General features: G+C 34.9%; 1 protein-coding gene across 1 annotated transcript; it reads right to left on the reverse strand.

The window, feature by feature from the left end:
• Positions 1-238: 238 nt before the first annotated feature.
• Positions 239-5,191, reverse strand: LOC118800539 (butyrophilin subfamily 3 member A2-like). The gene is made up of 8 exons (XM_036560798.1): positions 5,107-5,191; positions 4,902-4,952; positions 4,442-4,789; positions 4,099-4,251; positions 928-1,077; positions 744-836; positions 616-654; positions 239-282 (listed from the first exon to the last, which is right to left on the reverse strand). The coding sequence occupies exons 1-8, from the start codon at positions 5,114-5,116 to the stop codon at positions 239-241; spliced, it is 888 nt and encodes a 295-aa protein (XP_036416691.1). The 5' UTR covers positions 5,117-5,191.
• Positions 5,192-15,929: the final 10,738 nt, after the last annotated feature.

Consider the following 15,929-nt stretch of genomic DNA (forward strand, 5'->3'; position numbering starts at 1 on the left):
AATATATAAAATCTTATTCAGTTGACTGTTTTCTACATCTGCAGAATTATGTGACTGACAAAGATAACATGCGGGCTAAGACGCAATTCAGTGAACACCTGAACAGTTTGATAACATTGTTTTAAAATCCTTCATTTGTGCAGCTTAAATCATATTGAATGGTGGACTGTTATAAGTGCACACTTCTGAAAATTATCAAATGAAGGAAGCATGAAATGCAGTGAAATTATGGTGTTACTCAAATGTACTCACCAGCAAGAAGTCTTTGCTCTTCTAAATGACCTTAAAGAGAAAGAAAGCATCAACACCATTTATATTTTTATTTATAAATTGATTTTCAGTTTTTCAGTAATTGCATCACATTACTAACAGCAAAGTAATTATTCTAGACTAATAAATTAATATTGAAGATCCACTTCCTCATTACAGCAGACTGAATCTGACCTACTCAAGTGAGCTTTAGGTCTTTCAATCCATTATGGCCTATGTTCCATCAAATCCCAAAACTTTGGGCTTTTATTATGTTTCACTGATAACTAAACATTTTCTACCAATGAAGCAATCAGTATAATGCAATAAATGTTGGAGATGCAGCTTGTTCACAGTGAGTCTTACCTTCTGGTGGAGCCTTTTTGTCTTTAGGGAAAATGAGGCCTGTATTCCAGAAAAATTCCAAATGTTACAATGTTGTCTGACTGTATGAAGCTTTTATTAGATTTCACTGATAACTAAACAATTCCTACCTCTAATCTTTGGGTTAATCATTGTCATTGCAGTGAATGCCAGCAGACTAATAACCAATAAAATGGTGAAGGCTCTCCATCCTGAAGAAACTCCTGATCAAATATAACATGTATTTTAGTAATATATAACACAAATATTGAGATGACAGTTGAACATCATCAGACAGAATAGTATGGGACTAACCAGGTTCTGATGTTGCAGTAGCAGGTTTGAGTGGCAGCACTCTTCCCTCTCTCATCTCCTGATTAGATAAACCCACAGAACAGGAGATCCACTCTGACTCAGAGGGAGAGAGAAGCAGCCAAGAGCTCACACTCACCAACCCTTCAGAGTCTTAATGAGAGAATGAGAGAGAGAGAGAGAGAGAGAGAGAGAGAGAGAGAGAGAGAGAGAGAGAGATTTAGTGCTCATTAATGAGGGAGAAGTTTTCTATACTGTTATACTATTTATTGTAGATCATCTCAGTGATATTCACTCTACTGTCTTACGAGGATCTTTCTTACTTCCTTTTATACTACTAGATAAAAAGGGAGAACATCATCAATCCACCACCATATTTGAAAGTGGGGATGAAGTACTTTTCTGAAACTGTAGAAGCTTTAGGTTGTTAATCCTTGATGACCGAAGCTTTCATTCATTCTGACCCCAAAACCTAATTAATGTGTCCAAAAGGCCCTTTTCATAAGAAATGGAAGTGCGCAAATGCTGAGTTCAACAAGTTCCACTATTGTCTTACAGACAGTTATTAACCTATAGAGGCGTTTGTATCATTTCAGCTCACCACAGATAGGTGTGTCACTTTATCTTTGTCATAGTTGCCAAGATTGAAATTCAAGGATGTGTCCAGAATTGTTGGAGAACCAAATAACAATGTGGGAGTCCAAACTAAATAAAGGGTATAAATGAATCAGAGTACAATAACGTCAGCTAGCTAACATCTTCAAAGTAATAAATCAATAGATAGGTGAAAATAACTATAAGCAAAACACTAGATGAGTCATGTTAGCTGGAAATTAGAGGTCTGCACTCCCACAGATTCCAGTGGGAGCCGCGGGACTAATTTTCCCATGGGAAATCCCGCAAATTAATGACTAGCCTAAATAAAGTAGAACTATCACTAAACCCATACATAAACAATATAAAATCTCCTCGATCTCGGCTCCTGTGCTATGAGCGCAGCACGAGTAGGGCATCATCAGGGGGCGGTAACATTGTTTGACTGATTTGCATACTGTGATGTGTCATCGCACTTCAGTACGAAAATACATCATCCTCGCCTATAGCAGAGGCAAAACGCTATTTTACCAGCTTGGAAAGATGTGTTCACGTTTTAAGCAAGTCTGGTATATTTTATTACTACAGAGCAGTGCGTTTCAGCTATTAATGAAAAAAAAAGATCTTAGGGTGTAGTTACTCTTTAAGTAGTAAACAGGCAATAACGTCGCCCAGTAAACAAAGAGTTAACAGTGACAACAACAGTAACAAAGCCAAGGCCAGAGCCATCAGAACAGTATAGTTAAGAACTAATAGATCAAACAAACAAAACAAACAAACAAGTCGGCATTTACTAATTAACACAGCAATGTAACCACTGCCAGCCAGACAAGTGAGCCGAGAAGCTGCTGTGCGAAGCCCCGCCCCTTCTTGATCTAATTGGGATCTCTGACTGGTCAAAAGTAACAGTGAAGAGTGACACTTCGATCCACCTATAAGGTGAAAGATAGGTAAAACAGAGCAAATAAGACGAGAGAGAGAGAGAAAAAAAAACCTCGCTCACACGTAACACTGTGATTTAATACCTGCTTTGTTGTTACTAGGAATAAATGGCTTTCAAAGAAGTTACTTCACAGTGAGTCTGATGACCGTGTCTGCTGTGTTACTTCAGCAGAAAATAGTGTATTTGTGAGTAGACAATGACGCGTATTGGATGTCAGTTCGCCTTGACAGAACTGCGAGGGTGGAAGTGGGCCAAAACGTTTTGGCTGGGGGCGGGAGCGGGACAAATGATTCCGATTCTGGAGTGCAGGAGTGGGATGAAATCTTGCGGGGTTGGGCAAGAGCGGGACTGAAAAAACAGTCTAACAGACCTCTACTGGAGATGTTGAAACAGCTTGCTAACAGTAAACTAGTTGGCAAAAAGCTAAACATGCAGATATGCCTGCAGGGGGGTGTGCTGGGTCATGGTTTGTAGTGTCACTGTAGACATTTTCCACAAGCACCGGCTCCAGTGAACAAACATCTTCTCTTTCCCAAGCACTCACTCTCTCAGACACTGACAGTTTCTGACGGAGAAAATGAAAAAAAAAAAATTACAGCCCGTTTTGCTTCTGTTTACCAGGAGTGCCAATGTTTGTGGAGGAAACTATAGCCAGTTTACTTAGTATTAAAAAATATGAGTTTAATGTATCAGTTGTGTAAATGCTGGTGGTTAAATAATGCTTTGTCTTTTTACTGAGTTGTTCTTAAGGAGTTGTTAATTAGAGACTATTCCCGACTAATTTTGATAGTAGTGTATCCGTAAGAGTACATGATCATATATATTTTATTAATCAAAACAGCTGAGGAACCTCTGTACATTTTTCTGTTGGAAGAGTAATGGAGGCTGCCTCTTCAGATGAGCTAATTAGCTTACAGTGGCTCTTTTTTTTTTTTAAGTCTTTTGTGTGGCTGCACACCTACCAAAACACTAATAAATAAAATTAGTTATGGCAGTATAATGGAATGCATGCTTACCCTGAAAAAGTGTTTGTTTTACATAAAAATGGAACTGCTTCACACTTTCCAAATAGCTATAAAGAAACTAGAAACAACATGTACAAAGACTAAAAGTTGATTAATTTAAAATCTGTTAGTAAACATACACAGTAATTATTTTATACTTGAAAATTCTTGACTTTGACTGTTAGCTCATTGGTAACTTGAATTTTACTACTTTGTATGTTGTATGCTTGTTGTGCTAACATTAGGCAGTTTCCCAGAATTTACAGTGTCTAAGTTTTAGATCTATTTATTAACTATACGGCACCACAGCTTTCTGTAGTGGTTTATTTTGGCAAATTATTTCTAAAGCGGATTACAACATAGTGAGTTTAAATTGTGGAAAAATCAGAAATTTTCTGTAACCACAAACATTTCAATAAATGTCTTTTATTTAAAAATGTAAGACAGTTCTGACTTTTTGTGTTGGTTTGTTGCAAAACTGACTTATGATGCTTCTATAACACTTGATTAGTTATTCCAGCTATAATACCATTACTGTTTACTCTAAAAAGGAACAGAAATTTGGACGGTGCTTTAGCTACGAGCGTTAACTTTAGGACCAGTAGCATTTTTATATCTGTTTTATGTACAAACCTGTTTTATAGTGATCAACACTGTTCCTGAGTTTTCTTCCTCCTTTGTCTCTCCAGGTGAGGGTGGGCTTTGGTGACCATCCGCTTGATGCACAGGTAATGTTCAACTGTTTTCCAACATCAGCGAATGAGAGGAGAAGAGGAGATCCAACCACTAGAATAAAAGGTAAAGTAGGTGATTTTATATTGAATGAATGAACAAACATGTTGAAAACTATTTTAGCTGGATTATTACTAAAATACATGTAGCTAAATAAATAAACAAATAAAATGAACAAAACTTATTTAAATAGATACAACTTGTTTAGAACAATCTTATCCAGATAATTACATTAATTTCTCACCTGTAATATTCAGGATAACACTAGCCCTCTCATACCATTCAGTACTCTGGACATAACACACATATTCTCCTCTGTCTGCCAGTGTGAGGTTCTCCAGTTTCAGAGAGATGTTCCCTTTCTGCAGTTCTCCAATCAGAGATACTCTGCCTCTGTACTGAGGATCTCCAGGGTTCTCTTGGATCTTTTGGTCTTTGTAGAGCAAAATCGGGTTGTCTTTTTTATTGGGTCGATGCCAGCGTACTTCATAGCTCTTACTGTCCAACGCAGTGGAAAGTCCACATTCCAGGACAACAGAAGATCCTATTTTAGCTGAGATGAATCCATGAGGTACCAACAAAGAAAATGTACCTAGAAGAGAGAGATTATTTTTAATCAACTTAAATTTGCATTATATTTGTTATATATCTATGTTTCAAGTCTTACAATTGTAATGTATGTGATGGTGCTGCAAATGAATTACCTCCATTTGAACAAGTGAGAAGGTCAAACATCAACAGTAGGACGAGCATAACTGTTAACGGAAAACAATATTAGTAAAATACATTCTTATTTAACTGAATATTGCAATCCATGTAAAAATACTGAAAATACAGACAAATGCAAACTACTTAAACAAGTATGTTCATGATAAACGCCCAAAGCTCATGACATATTCTGACACTCACCTGTTTTCATGGTCTTTTGGCTCCGGTGCTCTTTTCAATGAAAGCTAAGTAAAAAACAAACCCAATGTAGTTAATATTTATAGCTGAACAAGAAACAATTAGAAATAATGCACATTTCGCATGTACAACATTACTGCGTTTGAAATGCAATGCACACTTTCAAGACATAGTACTCTTGTTACACCTTAACTTCCCCCACTGTCAGACCTGAACTTGAACCCATTTTACTTTCACTTTGTTAATAACTTCAAAAAACAAGCCACAAAAGTGTTAAAATGAATGAAAATTTAGAAACCCAGAGTAAAATATGATAAATTGTTGTGGTATCTGCCAAGTAGAAAGGCTCAGATAGCAGCCACTGATTAAAATCACAGCCTACCTTTATGTGGAGCCGGTGAGGTGTACTAAAACATGTAAAATAATCTTGAATAGAGTCACAACAAGCCTAGATTACTAAGTCTATCTGCATCACCAAGAGGTCTTGAACACTTTTTTCCAAATTATCAGAATGTAAGGAGTTAGATCCGGAGCTGCTGTGGTTTTCTTGCCACTGTTGCCGCAACTGGAAGCACCAGGAAGAAGTGAATGAAAAAATTATGACAGTGGGCAGGAATCCAGCTGAGCATGACTTGCTATAGTCACTGGCATCTTCTCCTTGGTGTATAGGTATAGAAACTTTTTCACAGTTCTCTTGAGGACTTGGAGTAGGCTATTTATTAAACAATTGTCTATTTTATATAATCTATAGCAGGGGTGCCCAAATATATAAGGATAATGTTTGTGGTGAGACACATAGAAAAAACACCTAGCAGCTCATTAGATTGACTTTTGGTGTGTTGCCAGTGTGAAGGTATATGTAAAACATTCCAATAGTTTCCTAATAAAAGCTCCCAGTGGTCTCTAAATCTTGTCCTGTAGCTAAACCAACACCTGTTATGCTCTGTTAGCTTGTAACTGCTACATGGGTCGTTACAATTATTAATTTACATCATTTACATTCCATTTACATTTAGCCAATAAAATGACACTACTCAGCGGCTCATAAGCCAATGGCTGTGCTTGAGGACAGAAATTAAATGCACTGTTCCCCCTACTAACCAAAACCATGATGTTTCACTGAATTGTTAGCCTGTTTATTTTTTCTGTGTTCAATTTTCTAAATAGTTGTTTGTGTTTAAACACTGGTACCGTGAACGGTTAACTGAATACAATTGATGCAGCTTTTCAAAGAGTAAAGTATACAGTAGTACAATGGAATGCTTGCTTTATTTTTATTAGCATTTTTTTTCCTACTGTCTTTTTTAGACTTAGCTTTTTAATATAATGTATCTGTGTCCTATCCTAACAGGGTTCCAAAAATCCTGGATTACTGCTACACTACAGATGTAGGTGCCTATTGTTTGGACACTCCCACCTGTTTCAAAGCAGAGATTGAAATCCGGACTTGCCAGTAGATCAGAGTTGAACAAGAGAGGCATATAAAATGCTGCTGGACTGGTTTAACTGTAAAACTGCACCATGTTTAAAGAGTCTAAATTGGATATAAATGAATGTGCAGCAGCTCACAGACTTGTCCACAAAAATGCATAGATGACTGTGTACTGTATAAACAGTCCAAACCTGAAATTATAAACTATAAAAGAAATCTGCAAAGTGACAGACTGGAGTTTGTTTTGATATATATAGGATATGTTCTACAATTACAGACTGTGACAATACCTGTTGTATAAAGCGCTATATAAATATACTTTGCTTGCTGTTTATATATCCATGTTCATTGTCCATTTTATCAGCTCCACTTACTATATAGGTGCACTTTGTAGTTCTACAGTTACAGACTGTAGTCCATCTGTTTCTCTGCATACTTTGTTAGACCCCTTTTACCCTGTTCTTCAGTGGTCAGGACCCCCATGGACCCTCACAGAGCAGGTACTATTTGGGTGGTGGGTCATTCTCAGCACTGCAGTAACACTGATGGTGGTGGTGTGTTAGTGTGTGTTGTGCTGGTCTGAGTGGATCAGACACAGCAGTGCTGCTAGAGTTTTTAAACACCTCAGTGTCACTGCTAGACTGAGAATAGTCCACCAACCAAAAATATCCAGCCAACAGCGTCCTGTGGGCAGCGTCCTGTGACCACTGATGAAGGACTAGAGGATGACCAACACAAACTGTGCAGCAGCAGATGAGCTATCGTCTCTGACTTTACATCTACAAGGTAGGAGTGTCTAATAGAGTGGACAGTGAGTGGACACAGTGTTTAAAAACTCCAGCAGCACTGCTGTGTCTGATCCACTCATACCAGCACAACACACACTAACACCACCACCACCACCACATCAGTGTCACTGCAGTGCTGAGAATAATCCACCACCCAAATAGTACCTGCTCTGTGAGGGTCCATGGGGGTCCTGACCACTGAAGAACAAAGTATGCAGAGAAACAGATGGACTACAGTCTGTAACTGTAGAATGACAAAGTGTATCTACATAGTAAGTGGAACTGATAAATTGGACAATGTAGAAACAAGGAGGTGGTCATAATGTTATGCCTGATCAGATGATATAATATATATACAATAATATATAATGTAATATAACCCCGTTTCCAAAATGCTGTGCAATATTTCAATAAAAACAGAATGCAATGACATAGAAATCATTTAAAGCCTATAATTAAATGAAAATAGTACAAAGACAATATATCAAATGCTAAAACTGCTTTAAATGCTTTTTAAAACATATCCGCCCTCCTTTGTTGTATTTTCCATCCATCTTAGATGAGTTCAGGCCCAGAGAAGGTGGCAGTGTTTCTGGATCCTGTTTATATATAAATTCTTCTGTGCATGGTAGAGTTTTAGCTTGCATTTGTGAATGCAGCGACAAACTGTTCAGAGAAAATGGTTTTCAGAAGTGTTCACATTTTATAACACACCAATTTATTTCAATAACAGCACTGTCATGCAAAGAGTTATGCTTTTCTACATATGTTTTAAAAACAATTTTTATCAAATTATCATTTGTGGAATTTACAGCTTTAAACTCAGTTTTCATGGTCATCTGTGCCATAGAGCTCTTTTTTGATGAAAACTTAGACAATTAGATAAACAATTAGGTAAACAGTGATAAATGTGTGTTAAAATATTTGGCATATTTAGTTTCAAGGCTAAGACCAAGAAATTTGTTTCTCACCATCTCCACTAGGGTAACTTACCTAACTTAGTTAATCAGGATATAGATGGAGCATCCACAGTGTTATATGCCTGACAAAGCAAGCTGTCCAGCTGAGATTAAAAAAAAATTAGTAAACACAATATGATATATTGCTATAAAATCCTTACTTTGCACAGTTGCTATATTTGATAGTTACAGCAAAATCTTTAGATCATATCGAATGGTGGATAAATGAAGGGCAGGTGAAAATGCAATTAAATGAAGAGATGTTCACATCTACTCACCAACTAGAAATGTTTGCTCTCCTAATTGACAAAGAAAAAGAAAGCATCAACATAATTTATAACTTGAGTACACATTCATTGTCATTAATTACATTGTTATATACAGCAAAGAAATTAATGAAACTAAGAAATTAATATTGAACACCAACGTTCTCACAACAGCAAAATATGATATATTACAAATGTTAATATTAAATATTACAAAAAAAAAATCCAAGAATGAGGTTTTTTTTTTTTGTTTTTTTTTAGGTACTTTGAGATTCTAATTAGCTGTCACTGATAAACAAACATGCAGAAGTTACTCTTGTGACATAATCTTACACCCTAACTTCCCCCACTGTCAGACCTAAACTTATCATCTTATCATCAAACTTATCTATTTTACTTTCACTTTGTTAATAACTTCAAAAAACAGGCCACAAAAGTGTTAAAATGCTAAAACATAGAGCTCATGGAGTATAATCTGAAGAACTGTTGTGGTTATTGCCTACCTTTATGTGGGGCCAGTGAGGTGTAATAAAAGTGTATAATGATCTTAGAGAAAATCAGTCTGTCTGCACCGTTAAGAGCCGTTGAACATTGGAGCAGAAATGCAAGGCTAAATTTATAAGGAGTTAGATCTGGAGCTGCTGAGGTTTTTCTTGTAACTGTAACCTCAACTGGAAGCACCAGGAAGACCTGAGTAAGGAAACTATAACACAGGGCAGGCATCCAGCTGAGGATGAAGCACTACAGTTACCAGTGTTCTCTGTTTGGTGCACAGATGTAGAAACTTTCACAGTTCTGTTGACTGGACTTGGAGAAGGCTATTTACTAATCCAGTGTCACTTTCATATAATTTATAGTAAGGTATCCAAATTTCAGGGAGCAAAATGTAATGTTTGTCGTGTGCCAAGGGTCATATATTTTACTCTATACAGTGAGGGGAAAACAAGTATTCAGACACCTTTGTTTTTATTTTTTACATTTATTTTCTAAGCATGTGTTTGCCTCAAATTTGCACACATACTGGCCAGTATTGGAGTGCAGATTTGGTCGCCTTTAATGATGTATGAACCACTATGCATCTGAGTCATGAAACTCTTGTACAACGTGGAAATGAGCAGAGATTTAAAGGCAAATTTACATATAATTTACATGAAGCAAACCCTAATTCATGCAGATGTTTCGGAAGGGAGCCAATAAAATGACAGCTTTCAGCAGTTCGTGAGCCAATGGCTGTGCTAGAAAGTGGATTTGAGGCAGAGTAGTGAGTGCACTGCCCCCTGCTGACCAAACTTTAGTGTTAAAATCATTGTTATTGTTATTATACACTTTAAGAACTGGCTCCTCAGATCAACCTAAAAAATTAGTTAATGTGGTAACAAGTAAATTAACTAGTTTTGTTCAACTTCAATAAATACTTTGAATAAGCAATTCTTTCAATCAATGGAATTTTTAGAGTTCAATAAAAATAGTTTAATTGCTTGTTACTACATGAAGTAATTTTTTAGGTTGATCTGATGAGCCATTTTTTACAGTGTAGATGACATCAATAATAAGCGTCTGTCTTATTAATGCTGCAGTATTTTTACCGGTGTCCCAGGCAAGATCCAATCAAAACTGACATGTAAATGAGGTCATACATATTAAAAGACCCGCCAAGTGAGCCAAACAAAGAAAACCAAAATTCTCAGAAACCGCACTATTAACATAAAGGGATCAAGTGCTGAGAAATAATTGTAAACTATTTGGTAAACATGCGTGAAAACATTTTTTCAACATTCAATATTTAATTGCAAAAATTATATTTTTTTCTTTCAAGTCTCAGTGTTAACACTTATGATACCATCTTGTAGCTAAGACACTAATGCTTCTGGCAGAATACATAATGTAATAAAATCTTATTTAAAGTGCTTTGAAATATAATTGAACAAGCACAGAAGGGCAGTGTGATGTAAAAAAGGGAAATAAACCATGCTAGTGTTCTGAAGACCTGTTTTAACCTTTGTAATTCATCACATAAAGCCAGCTTTCTCATTACGTTCTGTTAATACCATAAAGAAACCTGGAATATAATAAATAATAAAATAAAATACAACATAACAAGGATGACTTGTCTTAAAAGACTTGTAAATAGCTAGTTGTTGTCTATGACCTTGATGAGTGAAAACCTTCATCCATATTTGCATCGACTGCAGCTGTTTTTCATCAGCACCTGTGACAGTGAACACAGGGGCTGCGTAAACATGTACTTTCAGTGAGTAATGATGTTTAGGAGTGGCTATACTTTTTTCAAACAGCTGTTTCCTTACACTGTAAAATGGTTCATCAGTTAAACCTAAAAAATTAGTTCATGTTGTAACAAGTAGATGAACAAGTTTTATTCAACCTAAATGAGCTGGGCAAAATACTTTGAAGGGGGCAGACTAGGTGACTGGTGACTGCAGACTCTGCTACAATTCACAGCCAGGAATCCTGCCTAGAACTTTATATTTATACTGTTGGTTGAATTGAAGAGAGTCAAATTCAACACCTTATATGAAATTTGTGATATTTCTGGTATTTTGTGGAGGCTTTTAGCCCAATTCTACTGAACTTTGGGCCTTGGTGGCTCATGGAGGCTGTAGGCTTTTCTTCTATCTAATAACAATCTGAGGAATCCTACCCAAATCCTTGAACTTTTGCTGTTGGTTGAATTAGGAGGAGTCAAATTAACTCTTTCTATCAGAATTGTGGACACCAAGTTTTTTGTGGAGGCTTCTGGCTCTACTTTGCTGAACTTTGGGCCTAGTGGGCCTTGACATTGGATGATCAAAACATGCCACCTAAAGCTTCTAATAACACTACTGAAGAATATGTCACCATGACTCAAATGCGTGAATTGTTGGACCAGCAAAAAGATTTTTACAGAACTTTGCTTGAACAGCAAGAAAAGAGCCAACAGAGTAGAAAAGAACTACTCCCAGCAATGAAGGCAGCTCGAGAGAGAGGTGATATTGCATATTTGAGATATGACAAACTCATTGTTCATCCACCAATTCAAAGTCCATCACAAAGGTCAGTGTTCAGAATTTAGCTCATTAATTTTCATTACTGGATATTTATACAGTGCTTGTTTCGTTTACATATTTACACAATATTTTTTTTGTTTGCATTATGGATTATAACAAATGTGATTGAGGGTCAGATTTTCAAGCCATTTGATCTCTCTACATGTAACTCTTATAATTTTGAAGTTGACCCAGACTTACATTTTTTTTCCTCATTTGATGTCTCCAATATTTGTACTTTTTAGAATGAAAGCCAATTTAATGATGTGTGTTTTCTATGCCTTCTAATATACTCTCCACTCTTCATTTGAATATAAGAAGTCTTTCCTGTAACTATGATAAATTTATTCATTATTTATCTATGCTTAAACATTGTTTTTCTGTTATTGCTTTATCAGAAACATGGCTTACAGAAGATTCTAAAGATATTTTTAACTTCCTATAACTTGGTTCATTGTGTAAGAGAAAACAGATCTGGAGGTGGAGTATCTGTTTATTTATGAGGATTATGAATTTAAAATTAGGGATGATCTCATTTTGAAATCATATAGGGCTGAGATAGAATGTTTTTTGGAGCTTTCTGGTACTTTTAACGGAAAGAATGTTATTGTTGGTGTTATTTATTGACCACCTAACTTTGTCGTTAAAGATTTTAATGAAAGTCTGTCCAGATCACTTGATTTGATAAATATGGAGGATAAACTTTGTTATATTTTAGGTTATTTTAATATAAATCTTTTAAAAAAATAAAGTAGATACTCCTACTGGGGATTTTCTTAATATTCTTTATTCTAGTTATTTTTTTTTCTCTCATCTATAAATCTACACGAGTTAAAGAAAATTCAGCAACTTTGATTGATAACATCTTAACTAATTCTTTGAATGAAGTGGTGAAATCTAGAGAACTGATTTCTGATTTATCAGATCATTCTCATTTTTCAGTGCTCTTTGACATTAATAAAACTAAAAATACTAAAGAAATAATACACAAACGAATGATGAGTAAGTCAAATATTTCTAAATTTAAAGACATGCTTGCTAATACTTCATGGAATGAAATATATGAGCTATATGAGATATCCATCTCATATAGCTCAGAAATGTAACATTTTTTGTAAATACTGGTCATGAGTTAGCTAACGATATTCCTATTTGTCGTGCTTGTAAATCTACTGAAATTAGTGACGTAATTGATGGATTAAAAATCTCCTCAGCTGGCCATGACAATATTTCTGCATTCCTTGTCAAGCAGGTGAAGCAATCAATATTGCAGCCACTTACTCACATTTTCTCTTTGTCTATGAAATCAGGTGTTGTGCCAGAGGACTTAAAAGTTGCCAAGATTATTCCTATGTTTAAAGCAGGTGATCCATGTTGTTTTAATAACTATAGACCTATATCAATTTTGCCATGTTTTTCAAAGATATTAGAAAAAATAATATATAAAAGTATTCTTTTTCATCTAGATTTTAATTCAATTCTTTATAAACATCAGTATGGTTTTCGAAAAAAAAAAATCATTCTACTTATTTGGCTCTGCTTCACCTGATTGACAAAGTTACCTCTGCACTTGAAGAAAACAAATTTGCTTGTAGTATTTTGATAGACTTTTCAAAAGCTTTTGATACAGTTTACCATCAGAAATTGTTGAAAAAAATTGTATAAATATGGTTTTCAGGATATTACATACAACTGGTTAAAAAATTATATTTCAAACAGAAGGCAGTTTGTGTGTATTAAGGGTTGCTCTTCCAGCAAAACTAGATTATTGTGTGGGGTTCCTCAGGGATCCATTCTTGGACCATTATTATTTCTCATTTATATTAATGATTTGTCTAATGTTTCAAATATTCTTTCTCCAATCTTGTTTACTGATGACACAACCCTTGTTGCTTCACATTTAAATTTCAACACATTAAGGATGTTAATGTTGGTTTAAATGCCTATACTACATGGTTTAGATTAAATAAACTTTCTTTAAATATAAAAAAGTCTAATTTTATCATTTTTAGTGTTAAAAATTATATTCTAAAAATTTATCTAAAATTGTAATTGAGTCTGTTGAGATGCCTCAAGTGTCAAGTGCAAAATTTTTAAGAATTATTGTTGATGAGACTCTGAGTTGGAGAGAACAAATAGACTTGGTTAGCAGAAAAATACATAAAGCTATTGGTATTATAAAGAAGATTGGTCATTTGGGTCCTTCAGAAACGTTTTGTTAGGACTGCAACCCAATTAGATTTATATATGTCATCTGCTCCTTTATTTCAGAAACTTCAAATTCTTACAATTTATGATATTAATATTTTTCAAATAGGTATTTTTTTTTTTATAAGATATTTTCAAATGAAGGGAACATTCCAGAGCAGTTTAAAAATTATTTCACAGTAAATTCAGATGTTCATCCATATTCATCAATCTCGTCAATCTTCAGATCTTCATCCTCCTAAATTTCTCACTTGTAGAGGTCAGTTTTCAATCAGATTTAGGGGCTCTATAATATGGAATAGGCTTTCCCATTTGGCAAAAAAATGTTCTTTAAAATCTTATAAAAGATACTTAAAAGATCATTTAATATCTGTACTGTAGCTATTCTTCTGTTGTCTTATTTGCTTCATTTATCGTGATATTTATTTTTTATTATTGCTTATGAGTCAATATGGTTGTATAATTTTTTTATTTCATAAACATATGTATTTATATTTCATATATGTATGGACACTTTTGTGCACATACACAACGCATATTCATATTCAAATGGTTTTGTTTAATGTGTTATGCTGATGCTAACATTTACGTTATTTGAGGTTTGTTTTATGTCATGATTATGTTGTACATTATTTTGCATTTTTCATTATATTGTGTAATTTTATTGTTATTTAGGTGGAGGCTTTATATAGGCCTATTAGGTTTTTTGCCTCTCCCTGCACTGTATGTTATCTTAATCTATTTGTGTATATTTTAAATTGTGCAAAATAAATTAAAACTAAAAAACTAAATAAATACTTTGAATAAATTATTCTTTCCATCAAAGTAATTTTTTAAATTGAATAAAAATAGTTAATTTGCTTGTTACCACATGAAAAAAATTAAGCTGAAGTGATAAACCATTTTTAAAGATTGGAGTAACATCTATATCACTTTACATGTTCATGTTATATGAGTAACAATATTAATCTGTTTAGAAAATCATACATGACAAATGGGCTGTATTTTTAATCCTACTGATTGTTTTCTATAAATATTTGACATTATCAAATATTCACTGATAAGTGCATTTTGTTACTAAGAACTTATAGATCATGCTCGCCAAAGCTCAGTAAAGAGGTCCCACTGCAGCTGAGCAAAGTCTCCTCCTCCATTTCTCTGCTTTGAGCATTTAAGATCAATGTGTCATCTAATGACTTAAGTGGGTTAAATACTTTTGCAGGACACTGTATATTGTTATTTGCATAGTATTGTCTGTTGTCAACTACACCAATGAAATTCCAGTACAAACACGAGGAACCGATCTTGGAATCAGACACTTGATTCAAGACGTGGATAAAGTTCATCACATTTCACACAGTTTTCTTGACATACCATGATTGTATGTTGTTGTTTGTCTCCCGGACTTAAAACTGGAATCAGAGTTGTTGAATGTACATCATAGAAAGTGTAGAGATGTGTCTGTTTATCACAGTCGTAAAAAGACAGTTTGTGTTTCTCACAGTCTAAAAACACTCCCAGCTTTGAGAACCGATCTCTCACTAGAACAGGAGTCTGAGAGGAATCATTAACATAGTAACCTTTCTCTCTCTCATAGTGAAGAACCCAGTAGCCGTTCTGTGGAGTTAAAGCAACTTTTCTCTTCTTCTCTACTGTTTGATTGGTCACTCCAACATACCAGGATGATGGACATTTATATGGCTTGCTTACTGCTGGACCAAGTGGTGTTTCTGTCAGCCCTGTTATCTCCCAGTAATACCTTCCTGAACTGATTCTCTCTTCACATAGAACATGAGCAAGTCCTGTATCACCACAGACATCTGATGTACGAGTTACTCTTGAAAGTTTCTTTCCAATTTCCAGAAAATCAGTAGTTGGTGTAACTGGTCTGATGGCCACTGCAAAACATCAGTTTATATCAGCTTATATTAAGAGGTTTGAAACTTACACTATGAAACTGTCAGTATTAATGTTTCACATACAAAACACGGTGTGGATTTGTCAGTATTTGTTTTAATTTGTGATATTTCCTGAATATCTGTTTCTTAATATCTGTTTCTTCTAAAGTCCTAAAGAAGATCTCAGTTACACTATGAGTCAGTAATGTCTTGGTCTTTCTTTTTTTATAC

The sequence above is a fragment of the Colossoma macropomum genome, unplaced genomic scaffold, assembly GCF_904425465.1.
Source record: "Colossoma macropomum unplaced genomic scaffold, Colossoma_macropomum, whole genome shotgun sequence".
Lineage (NCBI taxonomy): Eukaryota > Metazoa > Chordata > Actinopteri > Characiformes > Serrasalmidae > Colossoma > Colossoma macropomum.